General features: G+C 46.2%; 1 protein-coding gene across 3 annotated transcripts in view; it reads right to left on the bottom strand.

The window, feature by feature from the left end:
• Positions 1-3,466: 3,466 nt before the first annotated feature.
• KLHDC8B (kelch domain containing 8B) overlaps positions 3,467-17,822 on the bottom strand; it is a 97,735-nt gene continuing 83,379 nt past the window's right edge. For 2 of the 3 annotated variants that reach the window (XM_044301466.1, XM_044301463.1), the window contains 2 exons: positions 4,054-4,244; positions 3,467-3,967 (listed from right to left, as the gene is read on the bottom strand). In XM_044301466.1, the coding sequence (XP_044157401.1) occupies positions 3,950-3,967; positions 4,054-4,244 (209 nt within the window). In that variant the 3' untranslated portion in view covers positions 3,467-3,949. Of the gene's footprint in view, positions 4,245-17,822 lie in introns of all 3 variants that reach the window. The other variant, XM_044301464.1, reaches the window with a different exon arrangement.

Below are 17,822 nucleotides of genomic sequence, written 5' to 3' on the forward strand. Positions count from 1 at the left end.
GAGAACTAATCAGATGATTGCGTGTTAAAGTCCCCTAGAGGGACTTATAAAAAAAAAAACTCCAAAACTGTTTTAAAAATATGCAAAACAAAATAAAAATGATATATTCAAATAATCACATTTCCCCATAAAATTAAACAAAGAAAAAGAATGATCATTTGCACCACCGCATTCTAAAACATCTGTACTATAAAAATCTAAATGTATTTATCCCATACGGTGCACGCCACAAGGGAAGAAAATGAAAATGGCTGTCACGTGTCGGTGGCCCAAGGCAGACCTCCGGGACGTCTTGCAAACTGGACACAGGCAAGATACAGACCAGGGACCAACACAGTACTTTATTACACATGTAATAAAGGAACATGACAGTACAGCAGGTTAAGCAATAGTGGTAGTACTACCGCAGAACCAAGTGCACCGGGAGACCAGAGGCAAAACCCAAAGGGCAGAGAGCCAGTGAGCCCCGTTCTTCACAGAGCCCCTGGTGGTGGGGATGAACTGGGCCGAGGGCTCACTAATCGGACCTCCAGGAAGGCCCTGGTACACTTGGCACCTACCTGCAAAGAAACACCAGCTTGCACCGGAACAGACAACAGAACTGGAACCCAAGCAAACACAAGACATGGATCAGACAACAAGACAAACGGGAACCAGCACACATAAGCAGATGCCTGGACCCAAAGCGGAATGGAAGCATGGTGGCCCAGAGAACCTAGGGACCCTCTCACGAAGGCAGGATAAACACAGGAACAGAAGCAGTAGGGCACTGCAGGACAGACAAGGAACAGACTAGATCAGAAGCAGTAGGCACTGCCAGGCTGGACATGGAGCAGGCAGGATTGGAAGCAGTTTAGCACTGCCAAGCTATCAGACACAGTTAGAGTACTGCTAGGCTAAACATGGAACAGAACAGGTACAGAAGATCAGGCAAGGCATGGACAAGGATAACATCATAGAACAGGTACAGAACAACAGACAGGGCAATAACATCAATGCAATAACAGGCGACACCACAAACAAGGGCAGATGGCAAAACCCCTGGGTCAGCAGCAAGGGGCTACACCCAGTAGGGCAGAAGATAGACTGAACACAAGCCCCACAGCTCACAGATAGAAAAAGATGCATAATGAGGGCACCTGATAAGCCATACAGAGGAATAGATTAGGGAATGTTAACCCCACCAGAACCAGGAGTACCAGAACCATAGAACATACAATCACAAGTGTCAGTTCACACCAGACACAGAATTCTGCAGCCAGCACGCCCGAATGACAACCAGGATAACTATAGCCAGTACAAGGTTACAGGCAGCCAGCCTACACAGGAACAAGGAGAGACAGAACTGCACTGTGATACAAACACAGGAAGCCACAAACACAGGCCACAGTTCACACACAATACCGCAGCCAGCACGCAGTTCCAAGCAACCAGCATACACAGGTGTCAGCCTGCAGCCAGTACGCGAAAGAACCTGCAGCCAGCCTACACGGCAACAGTGACGAGAACTGCAGTGAGATACAGACATGGTGAGTACACACATACACAGGCATGGTTCACACAAGACACCGCAGCCAGCACGCAGCCTCAAGCAACCAGCATACACAGGAGGCAGCCTGCAGCCAGTACGCGAGAGAGCCTGCAGCCAGTCTACATGACCACAACTGTCACAGTGAACCCCACCATGATAGTGGCAAATTCAGCATTTTTACGTTGCTTACCTACCTCCAAAAATTTTTATAAAATGTTATCAAAAAGTTATACACATAATATGGCGATGCAAATAAAAAAAAAAATTTCCCAAAGTTTTTATTTTATTTGGTTATGGTTCATGTTTAATATAGCATAGGGACAGGGATATAAAAATTATTCATAGTATACTTTATTAGTGTAAGACATTTCTAGACAGTATTAGAAAATAGGGCTTAAAAAGTCTTCTCAACAAAGCTGTAAATGAGCATTGACAAGGAGAGTCTGTCTTCAGTCTTCAGCCTTCTGCTGAGCACTGAAGACACCTGTGTGTAACAAGTCAGATAGGCATGGTATACAGTATGTACATAGTTAGGGACTGAAGTAGTGACAAAAGGCAGGCTGGAAGACTCTGTATGTTACACACTGGTGTCTTCAGCGCTCAGTAAAACGCTGAAGACTGACTCTCTTTAGCAATGCTGTTGAGCTTTACTAAGAAGACTCTTTACATGCTGTTTTCTAGACAGTTTTCTTTCTCTTAGAAGAAAGCTAATCTTTATATGCTTTCCCAGGGAGCATTACCTGGCCTCTAAATTTCCCTAAGCAACCTCTCTATAAACTATAACCCAGGAGAAACTATAACCCAGGTCCTACAGCATCAACCTCTTACCCAGCCAATCACGCACCCTGTTCTGTACTAACAAGGTGTGAACAGCCATCTGCAGAAAGGTCTTTCCCTTTCAAAGAAGGCTCTTGACTTGGTTAATGTCATGTTGCAAGGCCAGTTAAAGGGAATCTGTCACCTCCACATGGCCATACATTGTCCTATCGCACACCTATACATGAATGTAATGGTACCTTTGTCTTTACACTTGCAGAAGCTGGAAAAATGAACTTTGATTGATATGCAAATAAGCACTCGCAAGTGCCCAGGGGCGGCGTTCACTGTGTTGGTGCCCAGGCTGCTCTGCCTTTTTTCATTGTTCCCCCGCCCCAGCCTCTGCATATGCCCACCATCCTATTCCCCTGCGTCATCCTTCGGTCCGGCCGAGATCCTGCGACTGTGCACTGCCTCGCCCGGCCGGAGCATGCGCTCTGCGATGCCCATTGTGGGCACTGCATTGCTTTAACTACTGCGCATGCGCCGGCAAACGCCACATTGCCGCTGGTTTTGCGCTGTTCGCCGGAGCATGTGCAGTAGTTAAAGCGATGCCATGCCAACAATGGGCATCGCAGTGAGCATACCCCGGCCTGGAGGCAGGAGCGGGATCTCGCCCAGACTGAAGGATGACGCAAGGGAATAGGAGGGCGGGCATATGCAGAGGCTGGGGCGGGGGAACAATGAAAAAATGGCAGAACAGCCTGGGCACCAACACAGTGAACGCCGACCCTGGGCACTTGCGAGTGCTTATTTGCATATCAATCAAAGTTCATTTTTCCAGCTTCTGCAAGTGTAAAAACAAAGACAAAGGTATCATTACATTCATGTATAGCTGTGCGATAGGACAATGTAAGCACTGTATATGGCCATATGGAGGTGACAGACTCCCTTGAAAGGGTTCTACACTGACTACAGGGTAGCTACCTTCACTAGGTGGCTCTCAAGATTCAACTTTCTTTCTCTTGGAAGAAAAGTCATCCCTATATCCTTTTTTCCAGGGAGTATTGCCTGGCTTATAAGTCTCCCTAAGCCGGCTTTGGTGCTCAGCATAAGCAAAAAGATAATGAAATAAACAGAAACGGGCTGGTCGTTTGCTACAACTTTTTTTTTATTATACAGTTTATGCATACACTGAATATTCCTTAAGACAGCTGTGTGTTGAAAACAGAAAACCAAACATCTTAATAAAAAATAATTCCCTTCTAAAGTGTCACACATCATCCAAAACGTACAGTAAGAATCCGGCTTGGCTTTAAATCACATTCAAACTTAACGAAAACGGACAAGTTTTTGAATTGTTACAAGAAGGATTGTCGACTAGTAAATATTACTTTCTATAGTTTTTTTGGTCTACTTTATATTTTTGTATCGTCGTCATCCATATGTGTACATCAGTTTGGATACAACTTTCTACTGCTAGAATAATACTTTGTTGGTCTTACTCTACTGTGCTACTCAGATGAATCTATACTTGGTCTTACATACAGAGGTGACCAAGACTGGTAACGTCCCGGGCTCATCAAGAGATAACTCTCCTTGGTCTTCATCCATCTTATGTCAATGAAACGACCTTTGACTGAAGAACAGCAGATAAACCGATCACTGTAGGTCTCCGATCTACATGACAAGAGATGATCAGGCACTTTCCACTACCAACATTGTTGGTTAAGTTTGTGTTATGTTTTTTAAGGTTCTTCTCATACGTCTTCCAAGACACACAGAGCTTCCACAGCACTGCTGGGTCCCTGTGCCACCCCGCCGATGATGAAGAGCATGTTGTCGGACTGGATGGTTGAGCAGGAACATCTTCCTGTAGGCATGGAGGGCAAAAATTCCCATCTCTTCTTCACCAGGTTGAAGCCTTCTACAGAGCTCAAGGGGGACGGTTCATTGCCTGTTGGCACAAAAACATGCACAAGGTATAATTACAGTCTTACAGAAACATTCGACAAAGCATCAAGTGTTCCTGGTGTAGCCCTACATCAAAAGTCAAAATGGTGGCACACACTTTTATTTTAAATTCATCTTGGGTCAGGGTAGGATAGCTCTTATAAGCTTTAGTCTCCCAATCCTAGAAGAACATAATGGTGGTATGAACCCTGGACTTGTCACCTTCTAACATTTTGGATCCCTGGGATGGTGGTGAGCACTACATAGGTTCATACCTCCCATTAGAGCACTCTTGGTTCTGAGTATTGTATTGTTCACTTTTAAATAACCCCATAACTAGAATTTAAGGGTTTCTTAAGGATTATAAAAACATGGTAGCTTTTTATCAAAAACAGCACCTGTCAACAGGATGTGTATGGTATTGGGACTCCATTCACTTCAATAGAGCCATTGCAAAACCAGACACAACGCATGGACAGATGTGGTGCCATTTCCAGAAGAAGGCAGCCATGTTTTCCTAATACCTTTAAAAGGTGATGTTTCAAGTTTGTAACTTATGACTTATCCATGAAAATAGGTGATAAGGAACAGAAGTCCCGTGTCCCCCGTCAAACATGCACACTGCTGATCGATTCAAACTTTATGGGGCTGCCAAAAACGGCCAAGCACTGTACACAGCTTTTATTTGGTAGTCCCAAAGTCTATGAAGGTAGCGGCAACAAGCATGCTCGACTGTCCACTCATATGGGTGGACACAGGACTCTCGTTCTCAGAGGGACTCTCAGTGATCAGACACTTAGCACCTATTCTTTCTATAAGTGATACGTTGCCATCTTGAGATGACCAATGCACCAATGTTCAGAGCTCCAAGGTTCTTTAAAAAGGAAGTCTGCACCGGTGTTCACTAATCACACCCATCGGGTCACATCTATCAATAATGTCAAAGGTGTTTTATTTGGCACAATTTTTTGGCACAAATTTATCGAAATGTTTCTGACTTTCTAAGTCCCAGCAGATTTCCTTACGATGTGCATGAAATGGCACAACTCTCATTAGTGAGTGCAGAACTGTCATCTTGCACGGGCAACCAAGGGTGCTGTCGGCTTCACCGCCCGTCCTGAGGATGAGCAGAAAGTGGCTTAATAAGGTCTCCTGTAATATACATGACCGCGCTGAGTGCAGGCGGTAGATCATGTAGAAATTCATATCCCAACCCGACAAGAACATTGCACCGAAGATCTAGCAAGGGAAAAGGAGTTTTCCAGTTTGGTTAACGCCTCATGCACATGGTAGTGTCATGTGCACGAAGCCCGTACGGTGCCTGTGTGCCACCACATGGAGCCTAACATCATATTACAGAGATAGTCTCCCCCAAGCCCAATATTTCTCCAGAATACGGCATCTGATGGCGCATACCTGGAGGTATAAGGAGGTACTGTATCTGTCCATAGACATCTCCCCCATCCCCTCTCACAATGCAGAGAGATATACTGCAGCTGCATCCCCCTCCCCTCCTCCCTTTTTTCACCAGAATGGCTCCTCTCCATTTTGACCAGTGGGAAATATGACACAGTGCTCACGTTCCTCCATGAACAGCACCAAATCTGTCTTTTTTAATGCTAATTAGTATAAAAACCTCCCTTTCATGGTCCGGTTGGCACCAAGTAATATTTCAGACAATACCTCAGAATGCCACCAATGTAATGGAGTATTTCGCGCCGTCACCTGAGCGACATTTAGTAATTTGAGAAAGAAAAGGCATTTGTGATGAGAAGCTTCCATCATAGCGAGAGCCCGGGAGATCAGCGCCATTGTGTAGGAAAAGGTCAGGCTTTATGTGTGCACAATGGAGCACGCTCCGTTTAGGTGCTCCTACCTTCCCGCCGCTTCCTTTACAGTCACCGTTGCCATGGAAATCTATAGGACCCGTCCTCATTATACAATAATCCCATCTCAATCCGCCAGGGATAATTCATCAACAGGGCTGAAATACATCTTGTTCAGCTCCCGAAGCGTGGACTAAACCAGAGGAAATGGAAAATAACGGACATGGGTCCTGACATTTTATGTTTGTGAAATTGTGTAACAGAGAGTGTGTATGGGGCTAATAAATAATACAGGGCCATCTACAGAGCGGGCAGCCGCCTCCTGCTCCTCATCTTCTGCTGCCCTGGACCACATCCCTGCGTCTGAGTGACAGAACCAACCTTCCCATATAATATTCCAGGGATCATTCCGAGCGGAGACTGAATCACTACCACATCATGGTACTAATACAGGAACCGAGCGGGTGAGGAACATACACCGATAGAGAGCGATAGATAAATAAATAGATAGATAAAAAGATAAGCGATAGATAGACAGACAGATAAATATAGATAGATAGATAGATAGATAGAAGGACAGAGAGATAGATACTAGATAGACAGATAGAAAGATATGAGATAGATAGATAGATAGATAGATAGATAGATAGATATGAGATAGATATGAGATAGATATGAGATAGATAGATAGATGATAGATGATAGATGATAGATAGATGATAGATAGATGATAGATAGATAGATAGATAGATAGATAGATAGTCCATAGCCTGTAAGGACTCCACTGAGATTGCCGTTTCCCTTAAGGAGACCCACCAAGAAGGTGGGGAGGTAATGCATCTATATGTGCGGTATAAATAGGTGTCTTACCAGAGCAGGTCGGTTTTTGGGACTGACCCCGCGTCTGAGTGTGAACAGGTCATTAGTGATCTGCATGAATCAGGAATAAATATTCAGAGAAGAAGCGCCAATCACCGCCTTCACCCCTGTGGCTCGGTAAATCTGGATCCTAGGACTAATGAGCCCTGAGAGGGAAATCACGGCAATCAGTCCGGGCATCTGACAGTTAACCCCTTCACTGCTGGAGAACTTACTGTTAATATGAGCGCTATCGGGACTGTCACATATTGCTGCTTAGTTTAGGCCTGGATTAGATCCTTGAATCCTATCCATAAGGCCTCATGCACACGACAGTATTTTTTCACGGTCCGCAAAAATAGGGGTCCGTAGGTCCGTGATCCGTGACCGTTTTTTCGTCCGTGGGTCTTCCTTGATTTTGGAGGATCCACGGACATGAAAAAAAAGTCGTTTTGGTGTCCGCCTGGCCGTGCGGAGCCAAACGGATCCGTCCTGAATTACAATGCAAGTCAATGGGGACGGATCCGTTTGACTGTTGACACAATATGGTGCCATTTCAAACGGATCCGTCCCCATTGACTTTCAATGTAAAGTCTGGAGTTCTTTTATACCATCGGATTGGAGTTTTCTCCAATCCGATGGTATATTTTAACTTGAAGCGTCCCCATCACCATGGGAACGCCTCTATGTTAGAATATACTGTCGGATATGAGCTACATCGTGAAACTCAGATCCGACAGTATATTCTAACACAGAGGCGTTCCCATGGTGATGGGGACGCTTCAGGTTAGAATACACTACAAACTGTGTACATGACTGCCCCCTGCTGCCTGCCAGCACCCTGATCTCTTACAGGGGGCTATGATCAGCACAATTAACTCCTCAGGTGCCGCACCTGAAGGGGTTAATTGTACTATCATATCCCCCTGTAAGAGATCAGGGCTGCCAGGCAGCAGGGGGCAGCAGGGGGCAGACCCCCCCCCTCCCCAGTTTGAATATCATTGGTGGCCAGTGCGGCCCCCCCCCCCTCCCTCTATTGTAATAAATCGTTGGTGGCACAGTGTGCACCCCCCATCGCCCCCCCTCCCTCCCTCTATTGTAATAAATCGTTGGTGGCACAGTGTGCCCCCCCCCCATCGGCCCCCCTCCCTCTATAGCAGTAACAACATTGGTGGCAGTGTGCGGCCTCCCATCTCCCCCCCCCCCATCATTGGTGGCAGCGTAGTTCCGATCGGAGTCCCAGTTTAATCGCTGGGGCTCCGATCGGTAACCATGGCAACCAGGAAGCTACTGCAGCCCTGGTTGCCATGGTTACTTAGCAATAGTACAATAGTAGTAGAAGATTCATACTTACCTGCTTGCTGCTGCGATGTCTGTGACCGGCCGGGAACTCCTCCTACTGGTAAGTGACAGTTCTTTAGCAATGCGCCGCACAGACCTGTCACTTACCAGTAGGTGGAGCTCCCGGCCGGACACGAACATCGCAGCAGCAAGCAGGTAACTATGAATCTTCTACTATTGTACTATTGCTAAGTAACCATGGCAACCAGGACTGCAGTAGCGTCCTGGTTGCCATGGTTACCGATCGGAGCCCCAGCAATTAAACTGGGACTCCGATCGGAACTCCGCTGCCTACCAATGATGGGGGGGGGGGGATGGGAGGCCGCACACTGGCCACCAATGTTGTTACTGCTATAGAGGGAGGGGGGCCGATGGGGGGTGCACACTGTGCCACCAACGATTTATTACAATAGAGGGAGGGAGGAGGGGGGCCGATGGGGGGCGCACCAATGATATTCAAACTGGGGAGGGGGGGGTGGGTCTGCCCCCTGCTGCCTGGCAGCCCTGATCTCTTACAGGGGGATATGATAGTACAGGATTAACCCCTTCAGGTGCCGGCACCTGAAGGGGTTAATTGTGCTGATCACGGCCCCCTGTAAGAGATCGGGTGCTGACAGGCAGCAGGGGGCAGTCTTGTACACAGTTTGTAGTGTATTCTAACTAGAAGCGTCCCCATCACCATGGGAACGCCTCTGTGTTAGAATATACTGTCGGATATGAGTTTTCACGAAGTGAAAACTTAGATCTGAAAAAGCTTTTATGCAGACGGATCTTCGGATCCGTCTGTATGAAAGCAACCTACGGCCACGGATCACGGACACGGATGCCAATCTTGTGTGCATCCGTGTTCTTTCACGGACCCATTGACTTGAATGGGTCCGTGAACCAGTTGTCCGTCAAAAAATAGGACAGGTCATATTTGTTTGACGGACAGGATACACGGATCACGGCCTCGGCTGCAAAACGGTGCATTTTCCGATTTTTCCACGGACCCATTGAAAGTCAATGGGTCCGCAAAAAAAAACGGAAAACTGGCACAACGGCCACGGATGCACACAACGGTCGTGTGCATGAGGCCTAAGAAAGATGTTTCCCTTCAGGGATCTTTACAAGTTGCCTCAAAGCTGAACTAGAGGGTGTCACGGCCTATGGTGTACGCTGTGACACTGTTGCCACACTTGCGGTTGCCCGCGGCAACGTGTTGCTGTGAGAGCATGCGGTGGCAGTGTCTCGGCCTTCTGGGTGATTGCCGTTACATGGTTGCCACGCATGCTGTTGCCGGTTGTTACGTGTTGGTATGCTTGTGTGTGCACTTCCCCTTTAAGTTGTAGCCTCCCTCTGTCTGGTGCTGTAAGGGTTAACTCCCTGACTGGGTGTGGTCACTTGGCTTATATCTCCTGTGGTTTCCTGGCTGGAGTCTGTTGTACTTGAGCTGTGGTTGGTGCTGGAGCTCTGCTTCAGTCCAGGGTGCTCCATCTGTCCAGTGAGGGCCACCCTTGTGGTCATAGATGTTATCCCGGTGTCTCCTTCCCTTCCTGTCCCTATTTGTATGGAGTGGGTTATGTTCAGGGAGTTGGTATGTCTAGTTTGGTGTTACATGTCTGGTGGTGTTTGGTGTCCAGCTTGTTTGCTAGACATTCCCCTGTCTTATGTTTATTGCAGCTATGGGTGTCCTGGGTTCCTGTGTGGTTTGTGGTGTGTGCTGTGTCCTTTATTGGTGGTGTGGACAGCAGCACTAGTGCACGGGTTCCAGTCAGTGTGTCTGTGGCAGGTAAGTGTGTTTTGGGTGTCGCTTACCTGCCATCTCCATATGCTGTATGTGTTCCCCCCTCCTTGCAGCCTGGTCTCAGATAGAGACTCCTGTTCCTCCATGACTGGGATGAACAGGTCGTCTCTTCCTGGCTCCTTGGTGAGGGATTACCAGGGCGACTTATGGTCTCTAGGAATCCTGAGTATGAGTCTTCCTACCATCGGGGTCCGCTCATACGGTGAGGAGTCAGGGAGAGGATTAGGGACGCTGTAGGAGGTGACCTGCTCCCTTATTACTCCTTTTGAAAAGGCTGATTCCCTTTTACCCTTTGACACTGCACGGTTTCCCCCACTCCCCGCCGTGACAGAGGGTCTACTAACACCCATTTAAACATTCCTTGAAGTACCAGAAAGGGCTAAAAACAAGTAAGCCCTGCCCACGAGGAGACAACTCCGCTCTGCTGGATAGACAGGAGGGCCCTATAAGGGGAAAGAAAGTATGTAACAACGATTAAGCAATTCTTTGGGAACTTAGTGTCCCTTCTGGAAAAAAAAAAAAGGGGTAAAAAAAAAACAAGATCAATAAGACTATGCAGCTTGTATGTGGCCCTTGGATAAATGAAGCCGAGCTCTAGTTGACCCAATGCCTTTGCAGGACTCCCCTCTCCAAAGGAATTGTTAGAAAACAAGAGAATAACAGATTAGACCAAGGGTCGTGATAAGCGCATGGCGGAGGCAAAACAACAAGTATGTAGGGCGGCCCCATGTGATTTTGGTTGTGGAGCCCCATCTGTATTATATACACCAGAGGACTGGCAGGGAGTGTGGAGGGCACTCTGCAGCTTGCTTCTATAGTCAGTATGGGCAGTCGGCTTGGCGTCTGCTCCCATTTGTTTTGGTACCTGCAGAAAGTTGTTATAGCGACTACTGTCAGATTATTAGACACTTGCTGTAAAGATTTGGCACCTGATGTCAGATGAATCAGCACCTGCTGCAAGGTGATTTGCCTGCTACTATCAATTGAATTGACAGGTGCCTGCTGTTAAGTGATTTGGTACCTGATGTCAGATGAATTGGCTCCTGATGTCAGATGAATTGGCGCCAGTTGTCAGATTATTAGGGTCATTATGTCAGATGAATTGGCTCTTGGCATCGGGTGATTTGCCAGCTTCTGTCAGTTGATTTAGCACCTGCCATCAAGTTGTACTGGCACTTTCTGTCTGTGGATTTGCCACCTGCTGTCAGATGATTAGACGCCTGATGGCAGATGAATTGGCGCCTGGTGTCAGGTAATTTGCCAACTACGGTCAGTTGATTTGGCACCTGCTGTCAGAGGATTGGGCTCCTGATGTCAGGTGATTCGCCAGCTGCTGTCATGTGATTTGGCGACTGCTGTCTGATGATTGGGCTCCTGATGTCAGGTGATTTGCCAGCTGCTGTCATGTGATTTGACGCCTGCTGGCTAGGATGGCAAGGTAGCTGCTACAGATGTGTTCAAAATAATAGCAGTGTGTTTAAAAAAGTGAATAAAGCTCGAAATCCTTCTAATAGCTTCTATTTCCATACACACAAATGCATTGGGAACACTACACATTCTATTCCATATCAAAACAGGAAGAAAAATATATCAAATTTGTGTTGTTCCTCTAAAAAAAATAAAGAAAAGTGAATATTAGACTGTTCAAAAAAATAGCAGTGTTTGTATTCTTCTTTACAAACTCAAACATTCACTATATAAACTTGAAGATTTTCTTTCCTTTGAATCCCTTCACTAATATTTCGTTGTATAACCGCTGTTTCTGAGAACTGCTGGACGTCTGTGCTGCTCGGAGTCACCACCTTCTGCCCCTGTGAACAGGTATTCCAGCCCAGGATGATTGGACGACATCCCACAGTTCTTCTCTATTTCTTGGTTTTGCCTCAGAAACTGCATTTTTGATCTCGCCCCACAAGTTTTCTATTGGATTAAGACCCGGGGATCGGGCCGGCCGCTCCATGACGTCAATCTTGTTGGTCTGGAACCAAGATGTTGCCTGTTTACTGGGGTGTTTGGGGTCGTTGTCTTGTTGGAACACCCATTTCAGGGGCATTTCCTCTTCAGCATAAGGCAGCATGACCTCCTCAAGTATTCTAATGTATTCAGACTGATCCATGATCCCTGGTCTGCGGTAAATAGGGCCAACACTGTAGTACAGGTCCTTCTAAAAAAATTAGCATATTGTGATAAAGTTCATTATTTTCTGTAATGTACTGATAAACATTAGACTTTCATATATTTTAGATTCATTACACACCAACTGAAGTAGTTCAAGCCTTTTATTGTTTTAATATTGATGATTTTGGCAGACAGCTCATGAAAACCCAAAATTCCTATCTAAAAAAATTAGCATATCATGAAAAGGTTCTCTAAACGAGCTATTAACCTAATCATCTGAATCAACTAATTAACTCTAAACACCTGCAAAAGATTCCTGAGGCTTTTAAAAACTCCCAGCCTGGTTCATTACTCCAAACCGCAATCATGGGTAAGACTGCCGACCTGACTGCTGTCCAGAAGGCCATCACTGACACCTCAAGCAAGAGGGTAAGACACAGAGAGACATGTCTGAAGGGATAGGCTGTTCCCAGAGTGCTGTATCAAGGCACCTCAGTGGGAAGTCTGTGGGAAGGAAAAAGTGTGGCAGAAAACGCTGCACAACGAGAAGAGGTGACCGGACCCTGAGGAAGATTGTGGAGAAGGACCGATTCCAGACCTTGGGGGACCTGCGGAAGCAGTGGACTGAGTCTGGAGTAGAAACATCCAGAGCCACCGTGTGCAGGCGTGTGCAGGAAATGGGCTACAGGTGCCGCATTCCCCAGAAACAGCGGCAGAAGCGCCTGACCTGGGCTACAGAGAAGCAGCACTGGACGGTTGCATGTCATTCGGAAATCAAGGTGCCAGAGTCTGGAGGAAGACTGGGGAGAGGGAAATGCCAAAATGCCTGAAGTCCAGTGTCAAGTACCCACAGTCAGTGATGGTCTGGGGTGCCATGTCAGCTGCTGGTGTTGGTCCACTGTGTTTTATCAAGGGCAGGGTCAATGCAGCTAGCTATCAGGAGATTTTGGAGCACTTCATGCTTCCATCTGCTGAAAAGCTTTATGGAGATGAAGATGTCATTTTTCAGCACGACCTGGGACCTACTCACAGTGCCAACACCACTGGTAAATGGTTTACTGACCATGGTATTACTGTGCTCAATTGGCCTGCCAACTCTCCTGACCTGAACCCCATAGAGAACCTGTGGGATATTGGGAAGAGAAAGTTGAGAGACGCAAGACCCAACACTCTGGATGAGCTTAAGGCCGCTATCGAAGCCTCCTGGGCCTCCATAACACCTCAGCAGTGCCACAGGCTGATTGCATCCATGCCACGCCGCATTGAAGCCTCCTGGGCCTCCATAACACCTCAGCAGTGCCACAGGCTGATTGCCTCCATGCCACGCCGCATTGAAGCAGTCATTTCTGCAAAAGGATTCCCGACCAAGTATTGAGTGCAGAACTGAGCATAATTATTTGAAGGTTGACTTTTTTTGTATTAAAAACACTTTTCTTTTATTGGTCGGATGAAATATGCTAATTTTTTGAGATAGGAATTTTGGGTTTTCATGAGCTGTATGCCAAAATCATCAATATTAAAACAATAAAAGGCTTGAACTACTTCAGTTGGTGTGTAATGAATCTAAAATATATGAAAGTCTAATGTTTATCAGTACATTACAGAAAATAATGAACTTTATCACAATATGCTAATTTTTTTAGAAGGACCTGCATGAGACACATCCCCATATCATGATGCTTGTCCACCATGCTTCACCGTCTTCACAGTGCACTGCGGCTGAATTCAGTGTTTGGGGGTCGTCTGACAAACTGTCTCCGGCCACTAGACCCAAAAAGAACAATCTTACTTCCATCAGTCCACAGAATGTCTCTTTAGGCCGTCAATGTGCTCTGTGGCAGATTGTAAGCTCTTCAGCACATGTCTGTTTTCCACCAGTGGGACTTTGCGGGGGCTTCTTGCAGATCGCTCGGCTTCACATAGGGGTCTTCTAATTGTAACAGGACTCACAGGGAACTGTAGACCTTCTTTCATCTTCCTGGAGCTGATTGAGTCCTTGCCATTTTGGCTATTCTTCTATCCATTCGAATGGTAGTTTTTCGCTATCTTTCACGTCTTTCAGGTTTTGGTTGCCATTTTAAAGAATTCACGATCATTTTAGCTGAGCAGCCTATCATTTTCTGCACTTCGTTACATGTTTTCCCCTCTCCAATCAACTTTTTAATCAAGGTACGCTGTTCTTCTGAACAATGTCTGGAACGACCTAACTTCCTCAGAATTTCAGAGAGAAATGCACTGTAACCGGCATGTACAACATTTGCTGCCTTCCTTCCTAAATAAGGGCAATACTTGCCACCTGTTTTTCAAAGAATGAATGACCTCACTCATTGAACTCCACACTGCTATTATTTTGAACATGCCCCTTTCAATTAGTGATTGAATTACAGAGACTCAGCAGCATGCATGTCATGACTGTTGGGTCTGTTGGATTTCTATTACTCTACTACACCTGCTAGTAAAGTATTTGCCATGTAGAAATATCATTTCTACCAAAAACAGTGATTGATTAGGTTAGTCATGTCTGACTGCTATTATTTTGAGCACAGCTGTACATAAGAGAGGTAAGAAAATGCCCCCTTTCCTCTTAGCTAGAACTATTCTCAGGTCGATTCATATTAACTGGAGGAGCTCTTTAATAAAAAAAATTTTTTAAAAACTCTGTTTATGTCAATCAACCCAATGCCGTGAAATTACAAAGGAACGAAAAAAAGACGCGAGCGCCAATAGTATCTGCATATTTCCTTTATGATGTTCTACCAGTAAATGACTGTGTACTGGAGCATCAGCTGCTGAGACAAATTGGGACATTGCCCTAATGAATCCGGCAGCTGCTATTAGCAATTAGACGGCAAGACCAGAACGGGATTCACTCAGTCAGAACTCCAAAGCTTTTTTTCCCGTTCCCTGAAGAGATTTCATTTGCTTTTAATAACGTTCCTAACTGAACTCCGTGGAGGCATCAAACTGCACCGCTGTATATACGCTATGTGGCTGTAAGTAACATATAGGAGGGCAGCCCTGGGGTTATACGTTCTGATTATACAGCATCTATTTCGTTTTAAGTCTATCTATCCATGTTACTCGAAAGGGTGTGAACATTTTTGAAACTTTGTTTTTATTGCTTCATTGCATTTAAAATAAAACATGAAGGAACTCTGCAAACAGTTTTGTGTATAAAGCTTCTAGGCAGACCTGTCTGTCTCCATGGTAACAGACTACAAACTAATCAAGTGTAGTCTGACACGGAAAGCATGTGTTACTCTCTTCCATCGGCCTCCTCTTCTACTGACTGTAGGTTAGCAAGAAGAGGGAGCAGCGTAACACGCCTTTAGTTTGTAATCATGGAAACGCATAGGTCTGTATGGGATCTGTATACACAAAACGGGGGGAGTTTATTTATTTTTTGCAAAAAAAGATAATTTGCAAAGTTGATCCACTTTGAGCAAAAATATTTGTACAACCCCTTTAAGGGAATCTGTAAGTTGCATTAAAATGAACCAATAGCACAAATCAGGGGGATGACAATAGGCACATAAAGGGGGTTCCTCACCACCCCTTTGTTTACTGGACTTCATAATAATATGTCTGTAGTTTATATGTGATAAACCTCCCAAGATTTGAACCCCCCCTTTTAAGCCCCATCTAATCAGCCTGTGAACGCCCACAAAATCTCACAGAAACTCCCTTTTATGTCCATTTGCATATGCCCTACCCCTTTTAGGGTCATTCCCCAGAATAACAGTCCGGAATAGTCCTCTGCGCAATTTTATATTATCCATCGCTAGATCGCCCAGAAATGTCACTTATCAGGAATATCGGTATCAGAACAGATATGGTACCCTAACGGTTGAAGAGGAAAAAAACAGGCCTTGTGGCCCATATCAACCAATCACAGCGCAGCTTTTATTTATCCGGGGCAGTTTAACACATGAAAGCTGAGCTCTGATTGGTCGCTTTGGTCAACAGGGAAGATTTTCGAATAAACGAGATCTATATTTCGCGCTGATGCAATGTGCTGCACAGAGCCATAATGAATCCGCGTCACGAAAAGCAGCCGTTCTGTTATAAATGGAAACGTCTGAAGATGAATGAGGAGATAATGGTGGGCGATTGAGTCTGATCCGTGGTTATTTTCATCTGTGACAAGTATTCATTAAGTCTTTAGTACAGAGGACTGTAGGCAGCGCTGACTTCACCGGGCCGCGCTGAGCTATTCGCAGGGGCCTATGAGACTATGAGCCAGTAAAAAAATACAAAAAACAATAAAAATAAGAATTTTTAAAAGCGTGGAGCTTGCTGGGAAGAAACTATAAAACGCACTTTTCCCACACAAAAATAGGAGAGGGAATTCAGGGGAATGACAGTGTGTCTTATAGTCGAATGCTAATGACCGCTTTTATTATGGAAGCGGTCATCAGTATGCAGGAGGCGCGGAGAGGTGGCAATTAAAGTGATCCGCTGGCTATACTCGCCACTCCCTGGTCTTCTTCCAGGTCCCGCTGTGCCGTGTCCTTACTGAGTACAGCGTCAGGACGTAGTGCACGTAGGCGCACACTATGACCTGACGCAATGCGACCTCACAGTGCAGCGCAGAAGCATTGGACGTGATGAGTGCAGGAACAGAGCGTGGAACAGAGCGTGGTCCAGAGCAGGAGAGGTAAGTTTATTTTTTGTTAATTTTTTTTTTGTCTGATGGAGCCTAGGGGTCTGATCTGTGGTCTGAGGAGGGATTTGGGGTCTTACAAAGAGGACTGATGGGGGTCTGATCTGAGATCTGATGGAGGAATGGGGGTCTAACAAAGGTCTGATGGGGGTCTGATCTGAGGTGGAATTGGGGTCTAAAAAAGACATCTGATGGGGGTCTGATCTGAGGTCTGATGGAGGAATGGGGGTCTGATCTCAGGTCTGATGGGGCCTGGGGTTTTGATGGGGGTCTGATCTGAGGTATGAGGAGAAATGGGGTCTGATTTCAGGTCTGATGGAGTCTGGTGTTCTGATGGGGGTCTAATCTGAGGTATGAGGAGGAATGGGGGTCGGATCTCAGGTCTGATGGAGTCTGGTGTTCTGATGGGGGTCTAATCTGTGGTCTGAGGAGGGATTTGGGGTCTAACAAAGAGGTCTGATGGGGGTCTGATCTGAGGTGGAATTGCTGTCTAAAAAAGACATCTGATGGGGGTCTGATCTGAGGTCTGATGGAGGAATGGGGGTCTGATCTCAGGTCTGATGGAGTCTGGTGTTCTGATGGGGGTCTGATCTGAGGTATGAGGAGGAATGGGGGACTGATGGAGCCTGGGGGACTGATGGAGCCTGGGGGACTGATGGGGGTCTGATCTGAAGTATGAGGAGAAATGGGGGTCTGATCTCAGGTCTGATGGAGTCTGGTGTTCTTATGGGGGTCTGGTCTGAGGTATGAGGAGGAATGGGGGTCTGATCGAGTCTGGTGTTCTGATGGGGGTCTGATCTGAGGTATAAGGAGGAATGGGAGTCTGATTTCAGGTCTGATGGAGCCTGGTATTCTGATGGGGGTCTGATCTGAGGTATGAGGAGGAATGGGGGTCTGATCTCAGGTCTGATGGAGCCTGGTATTCTGATGGGGGTCTGATCTGAGGTATGAGGAGAAATGGGGGTCTGATGTCAGGTCTGATGGAGTCTG

This window comes from Bufo gargarizans, chromosome 7, assembly GCF_014858855.1.
Source record: "Bufo gargarizans isolate SCDJY-AF-19 chromosome 7, ASM1485885v1, whole genome shotgun sequence".
Taxonomy (NCBI): Eukaryota; Metazoa; Chordata; class Amphibia; order Anura; family Bufonidae; genus Bufo; species Bufo gargarizans.